The 20,255-nt window shown below is 34.2% G+C and overlaps 1 protein-coding gene across 1 annotated transcript in view; it reads right to left on the bottom strand.

The window, feature by feature from the left end:
• Positions 1–20,255, bottom strand: part of LAMA2 (laminin subunit alpha 2) — a 356,269-nt gene that overhangs the window by 196,946 nt on the left and 139,068 nt on the right. Inside the window, 2 exon segments of the mRNA XM_032185008.1 lie at positions 17,382–17,555; positions 18,952–19,092. Coding sequence (XP_032040899.1) covers positions 17,382–17,555; positions 18,952–19,092 — 315 coding nt within the window.

Raw genomic sequence — 20,255 nt, 5'->3', positions numbered from 1 at the left:
GATAATATCCTGCCAAGTAAGAAAATGTCATCCTAAAATAGAAAGTCACATTTCCTCAGGATATTGATCTAGCTTAGCTGGATTCTATAAAAGATAGAAAAGTGGATAATGTAACTTCAGACATGAGAAGTTATTAAGTGAATTGACTGTTGGAGCTGTACCTAATCCTCAGTCCCTACAGCACAAGAATCTCTCAGGTCAGGTTGTTTTTATAGCACTAATCTCCTAATGCAGCTCACTTTTGGGAAGCAGGAGGAACTCTGAAGTGATTAACTTGCTATGGTGCTGTGTCTTGTATCTTTGGACAATACAATTATTCTCTTACTTGCCTCCCAAAGTCATAAAACAATGTACTTGAACTCCACAATTCCCTTTGAACATATTTGTAAGGACATTAGTCATAGTGCTCTAGCAGTCATTTCTACTATGGAGGGGGTTGTTTTCAAGTTCACAGTGTTTTAATAAATAAAATGCTTAATAAATCACTTAACAGACATGCAAAACAAGATACAACTAGCAACATTTCAACACTGAATGAATGGTTAGACATTTACATGCTTTAGTCTGGATCCTGCTATATACAAGTAACAAGAATATCAGCCATCTGTAATCTGTGGTGTCTACCAGAATGCAGAAGATAGTAACGACACAGAGTAGCTGCAGAACAAGCGTACAGTTAACAAAAATCTCAGCTCTGTTGCATGTATAATGTATGCACTGCTTCATTCTTACAGGCCCCAGAAAGTTGTTTAAGGCTTAAGACAAGAAATTAGGAAAAAATGTACATCTTCTTTGCCTCATAACTGATGTTGATAATGTGCAAAATATCATACGTCTTTAAAGGAGCACAGACAACACTACCACATATGAGATGCTGATAAATAACAATGAAGAGTGCATTATCATATATACTTTTATACAATTAACTGTCCTACAAAACTCAAGTTCTTGGTCAGCAAAGAACAGGTTTTGGAGAATGCAGTTCACCTCATTTCTACAATTAAAATCAGACAACACAAGCTCAGAAAGATATTTTTTGACCACTATTTCTGTTGCATGGGGGCCACTCAAGAATGGGCCAGAATATGCCTTAGGCAGTAGTTATGGTAATTCTTCTTTTCTGTATCCTCCTATGATCCTACTTGATCTGACTTATTACTTCTCCTTCAGTCTTATTTAGTAGTATATATGCTGGCTCAGATCACTTTCCAGGGCTCACTGCTTTTTATATACTCCAGCACAAAACGTTAGCATGTGATATGATCACATAAACTAGAGGAGCAATAACAATATGTTTGTTGTTCTTTTGTTTATTTTGATACTAACCTGAATCAGGGAGGTTTAAGATTTCTTTGAGTCTTTACAGCAGCAAAATCACAAAACACGTTAACTCCTATGACATACAGATTCTAATCATTACTAACATAACTGTTTTAACTAATTAGCAGAGGATTGATTATAAAGTCATCCCTCCCAAAAGAAACATTTAAAAGCATTTTCCTATTGTATAATTAAAAAAAGAAAGGAAAAAAAAAAAAAAAGATGAGAAGCAAATACAATAGTTTGTGCTTTGAAGCCATGGAAAATAATTGCATTTCTTTTTTTCTTTACAGGTGATTTTGCCTCCAGACAATTTATCTGCCTTGCCTGTGTAGATGGACAGAGTAAAGCAGCACTAAAACCTATTATAAAAAAACTATGTTGTCACTATGTGTAAAAAATAAATAAATAAATAAATACATTTAATAGTGTTACTGAGGCTAGAGAGAAAACATTTTGTTCTCCTGGATTTTCCCATATGAAACATTTTTCAGGGACAATTCAAAATCGAACAACAGTGGTAGAGGGCAGCCCACAGAGAGATGCTGTGGAACCAGACTTTGCCCCAGACAAGTCCCTCGTTCATTGCTAGATCTTCGTGTGATAATGGTTTGAATGTGTGGTAAGAGTGGCTGAAGACCTTTAAATATAAAACCACCACCATCAATTCAGAGGTACCCAGGCTACAAATTGAGGTTAGGAAAGTATGTGATCAATTGTCACCAAGTCCTTGCCTGCTCCTTATTATATACTCCTTGGCATTTCCTGTTGACCACTGTGATTAAACAGCCTACTGGGTGGATGGACTTTCTTCTGATACAGTCTAGATACTATTATCTTCTCAAACTTTGTCTTTTCCTCAGGAAGATACTACAGGTTTATTATTCTATGCCAAGAACTGGAAGTATAAACCCTTCCTGCAGTGCTTTCTGATCATAATAATAGAAACACACTCAGAAGGTAATATATTACCACATCTCTCTCTGTTTTCCCTGAAGAACAAAATAAAACTACTTGGCAAGAGTAGCTTTATACCTGAATCTACGATCTCCCTCTCAGGACAAATTTCTCTTCTCAGATCTGCAGTGTGAATCTTGTTTGCAGTTTACTGCTTTTTTAGACTTTGTGCTCCTGCTTCATATGCAAAGCTCTCAGTACTGCAGGTGAAAGAAAGTTCTTCCCCAGAGCCATTGCAGAATACCTGATGCAGATCCAAAGAACAGATGACCTAATATAGATCCAGACCAAAGATCTATAAGAGAATACCCTAATATATGTTGGTATACCAAAGAGATTGAGATAAAAAGGGAAAATTTTTGTTTCAGTTACACAAAAAAATCCCCCATAAAAATTACCTATACTCTCTAACAGAATTAATCACTTCATATCCTTCCTAGCAGTCCAAATCATAAGTAGGTGATATGCAAGCATGCATCCACACTCTTCCTAGATACAATTCTGTCATAAAATCCACTCTTTACCTGTCTTCTCCCGAAAAACAACTCAGTGGGAACATGAGATATTTTTAGGCTGGTCATTAACTACATAATTGTCTCTAAAGCATGTAGCTACGTGAATTTTTCTGTGGAGATTTGGCACAAAAGCTAACGAGGAATAAATAAATTAATTAATTAATAAAGAGAACCTATTACAAGCCTTTGGAAAGCTTAAAATGGCAAATTAGCCCTATGGACACCTGTAAGAATCTTGAGAACTTTGAGGAGCTCACTGAACTCACTCATTTAATCATAGCTGGAAACAGCTTACTGAGTGCTTTTATCTCCACTCTTAATAAGATGTTGAATGCCGTCCCAAGCTGATGTACTTCTCTGGGCAGCTAAAGTCTCTGGGTATTCATGCTTTCGTTCACACACTCAGGATACTAAAGCACACTAACAATATAATGGTTGCTTAATTGCCACTCTCATATTGCTGGAATTTCTATTTAAGTTGCTTTGTATACAAAAGAAAAGAAGACAAGATTTATGGCCTTTGGGGCAGTATTCAGACTACTTTCTTTGAACTTCCAGTATTTTACATAAAACCATATGAATGCCCTTCTAGTGCAACAGTTAATAACTTTACACTGCAGCATTCAAATTTTCCTGTTGGTCCCAGACTGCCTAAAGTGCACACAGAGTGAACTTGTATACCTACAAGATGTGCAGATAAATCTGTGATAAAGACTACATATTTTTACCAATGCACCTAGTGAATAAAATTTAGCTTTAATATCCTTCTTATTACTCATTCATTTGGTATTCATTGTTTTAACACTGACCATAATGATATCTATTAGGTTTTACAATGGATGTCATTTATCCTTCCATAAGAATTTTATCATAATTCAGCATAGACAGTAATACTCATTATGATGGATCTTTTTTCATTAACAATGTGGATTTGTATCCACATTATCCATATAATATCTGCTGTATTCAAGCATTAATTAGCATCCACTTACTTTAAAGTGGCAGTCACTACCTTCCTAGAGCACAATAAATCCTGCTTTGTAGTAGAAGCTTAAATTCACCATATTCTTCAGGCAAAGTAAACATATTTTGGTAAATAACTAGTGCTTTCAGTGCTTTATGAAATGCTGCAGCAGTAACATCGATGCTTCAGTGATTATGAAACCTGAGCAAACTAGAAAACAGCCCACTTCTACCAGGCAAGATACTCCGGAACCATTTTCAAAGACATGATTGACTTTAGTCACTATACACTTATTTCTACTGGATCTTCTCTATACTCCTGAGTATCACAAAACAACCTCTGGTACAAAATAGAGAAACTGATGGATGGCTTTTCAGATCTCTAAAGATTTTGGCATTTGAATATGAAACTGTCCTTATTCAATAAAAGTGTCGGAAGGACTATATATCAGGTCAAATCAAAATCCTCTCTTTTAAGCATAAGAAAAACAACAGAACATAGTTATATGTTTGTTATGCATATTTTTTATGCAAAAATCTGTTTAAATGGACATAAAAATGAAATATGCAAAATACATACAGGAAATCTACACAACAATTTAAATAAGTTTTCCTTTGTTAAAAGCATTAGGAGTCTTTGGAAGAAAGTAGAAAAGTAGTTTTCATACATGTTCTAGAAATTTTTACTTTTAGATGCACCTGTGGAACAATGAGATTCACTTGTGGTAGCACATTTCATATATCTGTAGAAAAAAACATTTTCTAAATGGAACCTGCAGCATTTAGCCACCTAAAATACTGAAAGACAGCTTGAAAGGACTGTGATGTAAAAATCTTGAGAGAGGGAAGCAAAATGTTTTGAAATACAAAATATGTGATCAGAACAAAGTTACTATGCTATACAACACTTCTACAGACCAGAATAATCTTATTTCTCAAAATCAAATATAGAAAACAGTTCATAGTATTGAAAAGAAGGTAGACAAAGAAGCTAAATAATGACTTATGGGAAAAGTAGTTAAGGTTAAGTTTTTCACAAACAATAGTCTTAAGGTATACAAGAACCAGTCAAAATATTAATAAACAAATATAACTTTAGGGGAATACTGCTGATTTCATTAATTTAGATAAAGTATGTAAACTTCATCAGATTTTTTTTGGAATATTTTTAACAAAAGCTTGCATTGAAAATTTGGAAATGTTTTTCTTAAATTATTTAAGTCTTTTATTTTTGTCTACAACTTTCATAAAACCATTACATTTGCAGCTCTGTGATTTGTATTAGCAAGTATGTTTTATCACATTTTAATAAATGTGAAAAATTTTTAATAAATGTGATAAGTTTGATGAGGCTGCTTCTAAACGGTGGATGTAGTGTTATTTAATTTGGAATTGAGGGATGGTCTTGGAGAGCTCTTTTGACTCAGATCTTTCATCTACTATTTATCTCATTGAATTTTGCAGGCAGAGAGATGTTTTGTTTCATGAAGTTCTAGGCATGGTGATAATTTACTGATAGGGTCATCTACTTGATCATATTCATAGTTGGAATAAGAGATTTTGAGTTGCTGTATTTGTTACCAAATGTTAAAACTTTTCTACTACCACTAGTCTGTCTTCAGTAACAAAGAAAGAGAAGAAATATGAGTGACAAATCCTCAAAGGCACAATGCAGAAGCTCAGAAAATCTCCATTAATGCCAGACAGGCTCAGGTTTGATTTGGCAATGTCGTTGGCCAAAATATGAAACAAAGTATCTCACTTCAGTTTTTCTAATAGAAAATTTGAAAATGTTTGGTAGAAAAAATCCAAGTTGAGTTTTGTGATGAGGGATTCTCAGCTAGCTTTAATATAAAAGTTTGAAGATTGCTGAAGTTTGACTTGATTGGCCTTGTATCAGAAAGTTTTTAAGTGTTTTTAATCTCATGTGGCTAGTTTTATTCTCTTGCATGCTTTATGTCATACATTTATATTTTTGTCAGATAGAGCAAACAAATATACAAAGCTCTTTGTATTCAAATATATATATACGTATTATATATTTGACATTAAAAAAAAGACACAGGAAAATGACAAAACTGGATTTTTGTCCAGAACTGTATAGTTTTTTGACCTGAACGGTACAAACATGTCATCTATGAAAGAGAGGAATCATTTACTGGATTGCACATGATATCACATGAACTTCAGCAATAAAACTGTGGAAAGTTCTTTCTCAAAATGACTTTTCATCACTGTAGACTAAACAGAATTAGCTCAAAAATGTAAATAATAAGACACAGCTGACCAAACAACATAACTATTTATTTGATTAGCTGTAAAGTCATATGTTGTTACAAATGTACTTTGTACATTTCAAAAAGCAGTTTCAGTCCACCAGTTTTATTGGTTTAGACCACCTAGGTTTATTAAGTTAGGAAATATTATTTCCATAGCTATTGACAATAGGATAATGATCTACTCATTTTGTTCTTCATTTTACTTCTCTTACTTTACATCTTTTTCTTTTCTTTTCTTTTCTTTTTTTTTTTTTTAACTTGGTGAACATTTAAAATATATGTATAGCTCCGTACTGTTTAATTTTATTTAAAACATGCGAGAATAACAAGTTCCTCTATAATATAACTTTGAACACTTTTACTTTGAAAATCCAATCTGAAAAACAAACAAACAAACAAAAAAAACACCACAAAACAAAACAAAACAATGTAAATTCAATATGATAGTATGGCTTTCTGGAGCATGGAAGATAGAATACTAATGCAAACTATTCACAGTATTAATATGCATTAATGTTGCTGCAAACTTGCTTCCCAATTCACGGCAAAGCAAACTTAGAAGAAACTGAAGTTTTGCCATATTAGATGTGCATTTAAATATGCACTGCAATAAGACATAGCTTTTCAGGACACTACAGGAAACTTTCTGATGTAAGTTATACAGTATGTCATACAGTAGGGAGGCGTGCATATGGATAGGATTGCTGTGCTTACAGGATAACTTAAGCTTAAAGCCTTCATTCAAGGGAGAACTCACTCCAGGCCACAGTTTCAGAGCAGAGTATAGCTATCCTGTGGATAACTGAAATAGAGTATATGAATCTATAAAAGAATTTATTTTTGGAGATTTAATTTTTTTTTTTTAAAAAAGAGTTATAACAAAATCTCATTTCAGGATGTTAAACTGAAGGTATGTACGACTGGCACTGTTATTTTTAATTAATAAAATACACAGAAGTCCTTAAATATTAAAAAAAAATAAATAAATAAATAAATAAAGGAAAACTGATACAGGAAAAGATGTTAAAACAACTGTCTTCATTGTGGAAAAAAAATCCTGTTCCCAAAAAGAGTTAAACCAAACAAAAAAATGGTCCATAAGTGTTCTAAATATTTTATGATACTTGATACTTAAAGGTTTCAAAACCTTATAATAAATTAATGAAAAGTATTGATAGCGTTACAGTTCCTCTACCTTGCTTATTATTCTGAGAAAATTACTTCTGGAAAATAAATTGATAGGACTGAGAGGGCTAAATAAATAAAACAAACACTTCAATTAGAAAAAAAGTATTCATCTGTATTACAATACAGAGTGCCTCTGAGACTGAAACGGCATGTAGATACCAATCAGAAATTCATCCAGCCATCTCAGGAGACAGGAGAGGTACTGCACATATTGTGAGAAATTTAAAGTGCTTCTAGCAAAATAAGGAATGTTCAGGCAGGTCCATTAAAACAAACAAACAAACAAACAAAGCAACTTCACCAAAAAATAACTGTAAATCTATTCATTTGGGTAAAACAATCATCTGTGTCTACTCATGCATGCTATCTGCTCTCGTTGCTGACGCTCCTGTCAATCTGAAGTTGAGAGGTAATGGCCCTGTGATTCAGGGAAACTGCTGAAGTGTGTACTCAGGCTTCAGTTTGAGAGATGGGTTCATTTATCATCGTAATAAGCTATTACCATTGATAGGTCACAACTCATTGAAGAGACAGTCAGTCTAATTGGCTCAATTCAGTTAGCTGTGGATGTGCCTCAAGGAGATGAGTGGTGCTTTGCAGGTAATATTCAATCACCCAACAAACCACTTGTTTAATAATTCATCACAGTTCAGATTGGGGTTCTAGCACATGATTATCCCTTCAATATGCCAAATACCTGATCTTAACCCTTTTGTCTCTTGAGTCCACGAAGACAAAGGCAAATTCATTCTGTAGCTAAGGTAACCCTCTCTTCTTAGTGAATTCACTTAGTGAATTTCCACTGAGGTTTGTTTTCAAAATAAATTTATTGTTAGCTAGAGTCTGGTTTTGGAAAATAAAATCTTTGTCCTCATCATTCTCTTCTGCTAAAGATCAGTTTACAGTATATAAACCTAATAGGAGTGTAAAGGAATGGAGCTCCTTTTGCCTTCTAGAGATTTAATGATGCAGTATGGTTCCATTCAGGAATCTTTAGCAGTCAGGTAATGGTAGGATAGATGAGAAAGATGGAATCGTGTACATAAGACCCAGGACCTACATGGTATAAAGTATGCTTCATACTCTGTTCAGATACTAGATCAAACCAAGAGTAACTCATAATATTAATATATTTAGAATAATGAATCTACAAAAAAAAAAAAATAAAGTCAAAACTAAAACGATAATGATCATTATTGTGCTATGTTCTTGTCAGTTCTGGTTCCCATTTGATTTTTCAATTTTTGTAAGCATGTTGCAACCATATTGAAATCTTCTTTTGTTGAATGTTTTCAGGTTCTATTTCTACCGTCAGTTCAATAGTGGTGTGGTGGTTAGCCTGGACAATAGCCAAACATTCACCTTACCTCTTGCTCACTCCCTTTTCTCCTGTTATGGGGAGAAAATGGAAGGTGAAAGGACTCATGGATCAAGACAAATACAGTTTAACAAGAAAAGCAAAAGCTGCATATGAAAGCAAAGCAAAAAAAAAAAAAAAAAAAAAAAAAAAAAAAAAAAAAGATTTATTCACTACTCCCCTTTGCCAGGCAGATTCCTGGAAAGCAGGGCCACAGCACATGTAATAGTTATTAGCGAAGACAAACGCCAAAGTCAAAATCATGACTCCTTCCTCCTTTTCCTAATGCTTCACTGCTGTGCACAACATGATATGGTTAGGGAATAACTCTTTGGCCATTTTGGGTCAGCTGCCTTGGCTGTGTCTTCTGTCAATCTCTTTCTCCCCCCCAGCCTACTGTTTTGGAGATTGGAGAGAAAGCCTTGATGCTGTGCAAGCTCTAGTCAGCAAGAGCCAAAAGACTGTTTGATCAGCATTGCTTTAGGCACAAATGCAAAGCACAACAGCATACAGGTTGCTATGAAGAAAGACAACTCCAACCCAGACAGACCCGGTACAGGTGTAAAAATCAGATGTTAATAACAAGCTATCTGAAGAGTAGAATAGTCTGCCCTTCTCTGTTGTTTTAGTATTAAGCTCAAACATACAAAAATTAGGATTTTGATAATTAACTTTTAGTTGACTAACTGGAAATTTGGTGAGTATGGAGTATCACCCTCTGAAAATTAGACTTTATAAGAGACTTGCAGCATACTGGGCCTACCATTCACCAATCATTTATGAATTTATGAAGTCAAAATATACAGAATTTACAAAATTACTCATTTTTTTATTATAACTAGTTGAGGAACTGGTTATTTCTTCCTATAAACACATGCAGAATAAAAGGAAAAGCAGCTTTTTGTTATACACTTTGATGTCAGTTTCACTTTGCATTTTATAAGGACATCTTAATTGAATTTGTACCCTTTTCAACTGCTGATAAACCACTCTCCTTTCTTCTACATCCTGGATTAGTAATGGTGTTTTGTGTTTTAAAAACAAGTGACTCTTGCCTTTAATTACTCTCAATCAAATTTGAAAAGATACAATAGAACAATATTTTGTTCTACAAGTATACAACTTTTTTTGCTAATGGTAATGGATGTAAAATGCCTTTAACAAATTTATTTAGTTGAATTAGATCTATCAGATCCATAAACTGATTAAAATATCACATCATGCTACATACAGTAAGATAAATATAAGTGTCACATAAATTCATGTCTTAATTGCATCCATACACAGGTGAGTAGGCTCTTGGATTTGAGCACCTATGGCCACTGGATTGGTCTTAAGAGTCCTAAATGACACAAGGCAAAATTAATCAATCAAATATAGGCACCAAAACTTATTGGCTTGAAAATATATGAAATAAAGCAGTGCTAATTAATGTAAAATAGAAATAATGGAACTTATCTATCTTTTGGAGATTCTATATGTGAAGAAGATTCTGAGATTGTCCAATGCAAGACTACTGAGCATGACAGACTTTATAAACAATATAGCACAGACTGAAAGTAATATGAATAGTTTATATAAATGTTTGTTTCTCTCAAGTACCAGCAGAAAATCTCAGTACTTTTGCCCTTCTATCTCCTGCTTTGTAAATGTGGAAAAAAGTAGAACACCACAAAATTACAAAAATAAAGCTCAGCAGTATCATGAAGTTTTACTAATGATTGGTAAATTCAACAATTTCAATCACATTCTATTTCAAGTTTTAATTTTTACCCTGTTTGTCATTCTTATACGCAGAGAATGACCTTTCAGTAGCTCTTATGTATAGCCTTTTGGTGATGGACTTAGATCCTTTCATCACACTCCTGCGCAACTCAGTATCAGCTGGATTTCTGGACTATAAATTCTGATTAATATAACCAGTTGAGTTGAGCAAAACTGCATTAAACTACTGTGGTCAGCAAATAACTTCAAGTATCTTTTTACAAAGCAAAACCTTATTTGAAAAACATCAGAAAAACATCTGAAGAAAAAAAAAACACTGTATATCCTCCCCTTCTATAAAATTCAGTTGTCCTTTGTAGTCGTCAGTAACCACTATTCAATTTAGCTGCCTCTAGCTTAGGAAAAGCATGTTGAACCATTGTCACCATGTTTTGTTGTGTGTTGATTAGCACTCACTACAAATCATCACACATTAGTTCTTTTGAAGTCACCGACTTTTTCTTCTGCTTTGTTAGATCCATCAGTATTTTAGTATTTGGGATCAGAGATAAGAAGAGTAAGACTTTTCAATCTAGCAAGCAATTTACTGTCTTCTCTATTTCCTAATGCCCCTCAGTATTCTTTCTCAACTGTTTACATCCCTTCTTTTGTGAAACTGTTTTATTCCTTGCTTGTTTCTCCATTTTTCAACTGCCACTATTGATTAAAACCCTTGCCTTCAAGGCAGACTTGGGCAAGCAGGTAATGCAAAGAGATTTATGAAATAATTTCACCAACAATAAATTTTCTCTTTTCTCTACAGTAGTATAAGATGATTTTAGTACAAAGAAATTAAATGTATCATGGGATACCTGAAATACTGCAGTCAATGGACTCAGCTAGACAGATTCAGAGTTCCAGAGTTCTGTTCCAACTCACTTCAAAGGTACAAAGAGGCTCTAATAGTCTACTAGGCATCCTTAGTTTTTATTGCAATCACAATAGCTGTATTTGAACTGTCCCAAGGGGCTATCCAAACACCATTAGAAAGAATTAAGGAGAAACAAGGTTTGCAAAAATTACTTATGTCTTGGTGGGTTGGTGTTATTTTTGGTGTGTCATGGGTAGCTGAACGCCAATTAGGATAATCCTGATAGTGTTTAACTTGGGAATCAGACAAATTCTGGCTATCTATGAGAGAATGTATAGATGTACCATTATCTCATTTCTTGTTGCCATGCTGGGAGAATATTTCAGCACAGACGAAGAATCTAAACTAAACTGCTTAGTACAAATTAAGTAAACGTAAAGGAAGAATCAGTCATTTGTGGTTGAGACCTTTAAAATATTTTGCTCTTCAGTTGTATTCTGATTATGTCTGTCTCATCCTTCAGTATCTGAATTTGGCTTTTATCTCACTTTTCAGAAGCTACAGTGAAGTAAGTGCTAATAAAGTAAGCAGCACACTTGGAGTAAGTTGAAGATCGCTTCATACCATTGCCCGAATCTGATCTAATTACCATGGTGACTTAGTTTCAGTCAAGGCAATTTAGATTGTGATGTAAAATAAAATACATTATTTATATTAGGTTATGATTTACTTGTTAGAAAAATAAAATAAATCAATAAACTAAATAAGCTGCTTTTTTTTTTTTTTTTTTTTTTTTTCCCAGAAAGATGCATTCAAATGTGAACGCCAAAAGATACTAATTTAGCTGTTTTTACAAGAACTATTTTTCTTTAGGTTCAAATGAATCATCTTAATTTTTTGCCATGTGTTGGCTGTGGACACAAATTTAAAAAGTCTGAGGATCTGCAGCAACTGTGAATAACTTCAGTGATGTTACACCAAACAGAGATTTTTGGAATATTATGTGCTGCTGATATCTACTCGTATTTTAGCACACATATGGATAATGTGCAAATAACATAACTTTCACTTTGCTCAAACTTACAAGACGTTAAGAATCAATAAATGATTGCATTAAATTGTTTTTTATAAGTCATTCAAAACACAGTCACATTCCCTACTCCATCCCCTCCTTACTTTCCCCAGATTAGATGTTGTTACAAAGTCAAATCTGGGGCTGAAACTCATTTCTTTGCAGAGGGTATAAATTAGACAACTTCATCACAAGGTGCTGGACTTCTGTTACTGTGGGAAAATCCCTCAGACAATCAGCAGCTCCTTCAAACACTGACATTATGTTACAAAATGACAGACTCAGGCTTGGGCAACCCATCTACACTAGCTAACCAAATCTTCTACCTGAGTGTTTAAATTCTCCTTGTAAACATGTGAAAGAAATAAATATCTTTTAAAGGCACACACAATGGGAGAACACAACAGACAACATAAATTTCATTACCTCAATTTCCTGACAATAAAAGTCGTACAGATATATACTCCAAAAATAATTAAAAAATAAAAATAAAAAATAAAATAATAAAATTAGTGCTGGCTCAGCTTAAGATACAGCTGTCTGTTGAAATTATGTAGGCTATGTCAGTCATGTTTTTCCTGAGAGGCCAATGAATTTAAAAACAACATGATGGTAGAAAAATGTAGCTTCCACCAAAAACTTATTTTGCATCTTATCCACTTATACTGAAAGGTGTTAAGTTAGATTTTTCACCTTTTTGAAGCAGGCAGTAGGAGCAAGAAAAAGATTTGGGGATCTACCTAACTCAATCACGTCCTATGAACTACAAAGTCTTGATATCTAAAACCGTGACAATACTAGATGAAGCTTTCTTGGTTTAGATACATTAATAATTTAGGACAATTGATCCTGGCATTTCTGTTCCAGCTGATTATTGTATTATTTATGCTTCTTTATGTTTTGGGTTTCAACTCTTCCTCCCCCCCCGGGAGCTGTAGACTGCAATTTTCTTTGCATTATTCTGCTTTTTGCACCAGAATTGCCTAAGAAATGAAAACAAATGGAAGGAAATAAACATAAAAGCCACAAGGACCTGGTTTATGATTATTCTATAATTCAATATTTAATCCTATGAGGTATTCTGAGCAGTCTGCAATAGATAATATGTTACAAAGAAAATGCTGCTCCTCCATTCTAGTCTTTAGCTTTCCACAGCAAAGTACTTTTTAAAGGCTGATAGATTTTTGAAATTTGTACATATTGGCTACAGGCTTATTACAGTGTCTTCATTTCTGGAATCAAAGAAACATTGACTTTTGTAAACCAGCAAACAGTTTTCACAGCTAATTATGAAAGAAACAACAACAACAACAAAAACAGGCAAAATAAATGAAGTGGCAGGGTTAAGTGGAACAAATCCCCTTACTGTTCTGCATGCTCAGACTACACAAAACTTTCAGTTGCTGTCTGGGTTTTCACTAGAGGTCAGAGAAGGAACAATATATTCACCATATGTCTGCTTAAAAGAATATGGACTTGACAAGCACAATGGTTTAGAATTTTTCCATGTTAACAGACTTTCAAGATTTAATCTTCTTTTTTCTTTTTCTTTGACTTTCAGTATACTGGGATTTCATGAAGGACCAAATTAAGTTAACTTTACTCACACTGAATGGGATCATACTGTACAATTAGTCCAAATGACTACTGCAATATTATATTTGATGAAAGAAACTGCTCAATCTTAGCAGGACCTGTTAGTAAGCAAATGGTGTTTTGAAGCAGGGATGTTTTAGAGCTTCTCTCATGTTGTTTGCAATCTGAGTATTGGCAGCAGCTGCTCAAAACGTAGACAGAGATGTTAGAGTATGAGTTATCTATGTCCTTCCTGTATGGCTACTGGGTGTTTAAATTTAATGTTCAGAGACCTGGATTCTAGGACGTCTTCTGCCTAAAGGCTGAACTAACCTCTACATGCTGCCTAAGAGCACTGCCCTAACCACCTTAAAGTGGCAGGGTATATTCTTCACCTTCATAGTTAAAGTTGGGCCTTAGATAAGAAAGTAACATATTTGCAGCAGCAGACAGAAAACAAAGCGGAAAGACTTTCTCTAATCAAAGATGGATACCTCCTTACAGAATCTCAAGTGGTCTCAGATACCCCTCATGTTTTGGGGGGCAGGGGACAGCAAAGGGGGTTATATGTTTAGATATGTTCCATATTGTGCTTATGATGGCTACTTGTAGGTGGCTTCTCAGCATAGAAGTTATCAAATTATTTTTGCAGAGATACCAAAGGAAATGAGGCAGAGCATATACATACTGCAAGACTTCAAAACATCATGGATGCCTAGACCTTCAATATTGACTTTAAAGAAATAGATGCTTCAAATCACCCTGCTGACTTTAGTACCTAATTTTTCATTAATTTTATACTCTCAGTGCTCTGATCATACAGCATCAGACTCTAACTTCTAATGCTTTCAGACCAATTTATAGAAATATTTTAGCATGGAGACAAATTTAATACACACTTACAGGTTGGTTGTCAAAATAAATTAAGAAACTGCTTACAGAAACAATTCATGTTTTCAAATACCTAACAATTCAGTTAGAGATGATAGAATTTTTCAGTAACTAGAAGCTTGAATGGACCATAAGTTCTGATTGCTCTAATCCTTAGTTCAGTAGGGTATCATAAGATAGGCAGGTAAGAAGATAAACTATTTTTTGATACCTACTAAAACTTTGATACTAATCATTTTAAATCTGTTCTCCCAAATTATTCTCCAATTGCTAGAAATAAAATTCCTCCAAATTACTCTCAAACTGCATTCGGCATCAAAAACAGAAACAGACTTCAAGTTTTCGGTTCAAACAGATATTATATGGTCAGATGTAAAATAGCTGGCTTTATTTTTTTTTTAAAAAAAAAAAAAAAAGGAAGAGAAAAGAAGTACCTGTATTTGATCTATATTTGTCCAAAAAAGTTCAAGCTTTTTTAGTGGCATGGATGTTTAGAAGAGTGAAAGGATACAGCGATGTTAAAATAATTTGAATAATTTGATTATTCTTCCTTTGACATAAACAAGAATATTGTATCATCTATAGCCTCCTGTTATTTATAATCTCTCCTTAGAGACACAGTCAAAGACCAGTATCACATAGTCTAATGTCATCCAGATTTAGAAACACAAAAAAAAGAAAGCTGAAGGTTGCACACTAAGGAGCATCCCACTTATAACACTTTTTTTTTTTTTTTTTTTTTTTTTAATCCAAAAGAAGCATTTGGAGATGGATGTAAAACAAGCAGATAGCATACATATGGCAATCAACATTGTGGAGGCTTAAGCACAACATGCCAATTTTATATTAAAAGAAATCCTTTAAATAAGGTTTTTCAGCTATATTTAAAGACTGGGAAATGCAGCATGGTTACTACCTTTTGGAACCCAATTCTATTTTGGGAATACTACTTAAGAATAGTAATTTTAACAATAAAAATAAAACAGTTTTCTGTGACACAAGGCTTATGTATTACAATAGAAGTTTACAACTTGATATATGATTTCCTAAATCATTCTCTACTTTTCCTAAGACAAAAAAAATTCCTAACGACAGTTGCCTGCTCGGAGATACCAATTATTATACTACCACACAGCTAGCAATCAGTCTGAGGAAAGGGTGTTTTTATCCAGTTTCAGATGTTTGGTTTTATTTGGTTTCATCTGTTCAGAGAAATATTTTATTGAGTTTACAAATAAGGACTCGCAATATTCCATCCCCATAGCATAAATCATATGGGCTAAGCGTGTCTTTATGACTATAATTTACATGATGCAACATGACAGTTAAGATGTACTGTGGTAATTTGTGAGTGCTTTCAGTATTACTGTAGTATCAAAAATTTATATAGCTCAGTTATTAAGGCAAATTGTTTCATTCATACAGAGATGTCTGACAGTAACCACAAAGGACCTCCAAATTACACAGAAAAAATATCTTCCACATTCAAATGATTTGTGCACATTCTTATTATTATTTTGCTCTCTGAAAAGAAGCAGGATGAAATTCTGTATGTAAAAGTATCAATTCATATCACAGGGTAAGTTCACCAGGTATGGAAAACTGTATAAAAAACTCTCCCTTGTCCAACTAAATGAGCTTGACTATTTTTAACAATTTATAGCCATGAACAGGATGCCCAATTCTTTGGAATAATGCTATTTAGTTTCCACATGCTCACTTACCTTCTGTCATGTTGATTTTCAGCCAGCAGGAAGAAAATAAATAAATAAGAAGTTGACTAGCTCTAAGAGACTACAGTGGAAAATACGCTCGTGTGTTAGGGTTAGCATTTCAGATAACATTTTATCATAATTGGGATTATGGAAAATGGAAAGCTGTTTGTCTTAATGTTTAGGACTCATTCAGTCCTCAGTTTTACACTTTGGCAAAAAAAAAAAAAAAAAAAAGAGAAAAAAAAGAGAGAGAGAGAGGGAGAGAGGGGGAGACAGAGGGGGGGGGGGGGGGAGGGGGAGAGACAGACAGACAGACAGACAGACAGACAGAGAGGTCATAATGGTGAAAGGCCCAGACATCAGACCACAAAGGCACCCAAGATTTTAGAAAGCAAATATTTGCCTTAAATCTGCAAGGCATGAATATGTGTGTATGTGCACACATCCACACATGTAGATTTGGATAATTATATGCATTAGAACTGGCACAGAGCTCACAACAGCATTTTCCAAGTACTAGGGCAGACAGCTCCCCACACAAGCTTCTTGCCAAACATTAAAGTTTTGTAACACACCCCCACAACATCTGATACACAACTTGCATCTATGAAAAGCAGATGAGGGAATGGGTTTTCAAAGCTGAGGACAAGGTGGGAAGAGAACAGGACAAGCTGAACTGCACACCAGCTAATTCATTCAAAAAATAATGCTGCAAACTGTACAGACTACTCTAATACGTGACAGCAGAAGCCAAAAAAAGGCTCAAGGTCAAAGATACTTAGATAATTTTCTCTGCATATATTTTTTGCCTCACAAGGACGCTCCACATGCCTCATTCCTTTCTACTTGCACTTCTGCTGGTCAAATAGCTATCCAACTTAATCTTCCATCAATTCCACCTCCCTCCAAAGCCTTACTTCTTTTCTCTCTCAGTAAATCAAATTAACATTTAGGCAAGCACCATCTGCACTTACTTTGTTGCCCAAATAAGAACTGGGTGCACTCCAATAATATGTCTGTGGCAGTACTTTACGTGCAGCCACATTGCTGATGCTGAGCTGCTGACGTCCGCCACTATTCTTTTGTTTGGGAGTAACTCTGATGAGACCCGGTAAGCCAGCTAGATACCAACCATTCATGTCTTCTATCTATGATGACAGAAAATAAAAAACAAAACAAAACACATTTTACAGTCAGAATCAAGACATCAGTCATTTCAATAGTCAAAACCTCTCATTCTTCCATTTTTAAAAAATTGACTGTGATTTATATGATTAATAGCAGTTCAAAAGCCAAGGAAATATAAGGGTAATAACAATAAAAAATTACCTTATTGTTTGCAATTGGGAGTTATAACTCCTGAGCAGTTTGTCTGAAGTATGTATTGTATGCAAGTATTTGCTTTCACAGTTTTGCATCATACAGAGAGAGGAGGAAATTCTATCTTACAGTCTTTTGCATAACTGATATAATTCCTCTGAATATTGTACAAGTTTACAATAAATAATATCAGTCACAGAGAGTATAGAAGATGAGCTGACAAATGGATGCACATTTTCTGATTGTAATAGACTACTTAATTCATAATATATATATATATTTATTATAAAGCCTAACAACTTTCAATTTTAAATATACACTTTTTTTAGAAAGTCAAAACAAAGCTGAAAGCCCCAGAACTTGAGTTTTTGAATCAGCAGAGAGGTGCATACTGTTCATACAAGAATGGTTTCTGGAGCCTGGATACAACCAGAACAATAAAATAGCTCAGCTGTGGGCTGGAATTTTTTCCAGATGCTAACATGTAAATGAGCACACCAGGCACATGATTTTACTCAGATTTCCAGCATACAGTACTGCTGAGACCAGGAGCTACCAGACCTGGAACATATTTCCCAAACTAGATCTACAGACATGAATATGTAGCATACATCCATTATAGTAGATTCAGTGTCTAAGCTTTGAGAACTAATATAAGTATATTTGCATGCTAGAGACATTTTTCTACAGTACCAATAAGAACAGTAGGTTCTTCTTACTTCCACATATTTTCCTAGGGATGCAGTATGCAAAAGAAATTCACTCAAAATGCCCCCAGTAAGGCATCCCTTCTCGTTATGTAAACTGTTTGTTGTACATCTAATGCTTCAAAATTCTTAATTATTTCAAGTCTAGAAATCTAATAATGACCTGCAAAAGTGGTCGCTCTATTATATATTGCATTTAACTAAGTAGTGATTATGTTTGCATGTGCCTGGACTGTGTTTATGCACATGGCTTCATTTGTGACATTTATAACTTCTTTTGTAATTTTCATTATTCAACTACACTTCTTCCAGAATGTTTTCACAATTAAGCAAATATAATTTATAAGCCTTTTCTTTTCAATAAATGAAAAGATGTATGGGGCACAGAACAAACAAACAAACAAAAAAAAACCACACATGATTTTATAGTAAGATGCACTTTGTTAACAATGGACAGTGAGAATATACAAAAACACAAAACCAATGGCATATACTGATATGGTAGGATTTTTCTTACACTTCTGTAGGTGAAGTGAGAGTCTGTGCAGACACTTGTTTTCCCAGAGCAGAAACATTCCTCACAGCCTTTGGGATTATTTTGCTGCAGATTGAAGAAACCTGGTTTGCAACGATCACAGTTTTCTCCTTCAACATGTTCCTGAAAATGCACGTTGGAATATATTACTTACTTTAGTTGTCACACATGAGAACCTGAGATAACCAGCTTTATACTCTCTTTTGCTCTGATGCAGGACTAAAAAGACATTTACAGGAAGCACTGTTCTTATTTGTAAATATTAGAACTATATCCTTTATAAAATGAGTTACTACACCTGCACATAAATAACAGAACACAGAATTTGGACACCATAAGATTTTTAATTCTTCTTCTGTATGAATACATGCACTTGATTTCAGGGAATAATAAAGTTTAACTCTTGTATGCTTAAGGGAGTGAAAAGGGAAGGAAGTACGGGACACATGTTAACCTTAGTTTGTACATATGGCTGATAAAATCAACATTCACAATTGACACAAACTACAGGTACACAGTATTAGTTGCAGGAGTCATTCAACATATCCATTTTTCAGTGGTCTATTGCTTAGAGCTGAATCCAGGATAAATCCTGGAAAAGGGCTGCATTTTCTCTTTCCATAACCACATATGTTTGCCAGCCAAACAGCCAGATCTGCAAACTCTTCTATGTGGAAAGCAGGCACTTAACGTACATGAAATATTCTAAACTTAGCATTTAGTAATTATGTTTTTATTAGAAAGCTTGTAACATGAAGAAAGTCCTGCTTTCTTGACCAATTAATCAGTTTGTCCTATACACAAAGATAAAGCTCGTTAGAAGTATGCTGCAAAACGTTCATGCTATGGCATGTGCTTAGAAATTCTCTCTCTATATATTTATTCTATATATTAATAATTAATAATATATTCTCTCTCCCTATATATATATTATATATATATATATATTATTTTTTTTTCCCAAGAAAGGCCAGATAATTCTTTCCTTTTCAAAAGTGTTGTATACAGTTTATCTAATCCTGAAAATATTATATGTAGTATGCACACAGGACAAAACTATGGGCTCCAAGTCAACAGAGAATGAAAACATTATGAAAATCCTGCCCACACTGTGTAGCCTAAGCTTGCTTGAAATATACTGCTCAGAAATAAGTTCATCAAAAGCCATTTGATAACCTTCTGGCTAAGATGTAGCAAACATGGAGGAGATAAGGCAAAGCCATGGGGAGAAAGATGCATTAAGAATAATGGGGAAATAATGGGGAAAGGGTAAAGACAAAGAAGGA

This window comes from Aythya fuligula, chromosome 3 (genome assembly GCF_009819795.1).
Source record: "Aythya fuligula isolate bAytFul2 chromosome 3, bAytFul2.pri, whole genome shotgun sequence".
In the NCBI taxonomy this organism is placed as follows: domain Eukaryota; kingdom Metazoa; phylum Chordata; class Aves; order Anseriformes; family Anatidae; genus Aythya; species Aythya fuligula.
This window is presented reverse-complemented; position numbering and strand designations above follow the sequence as displayed.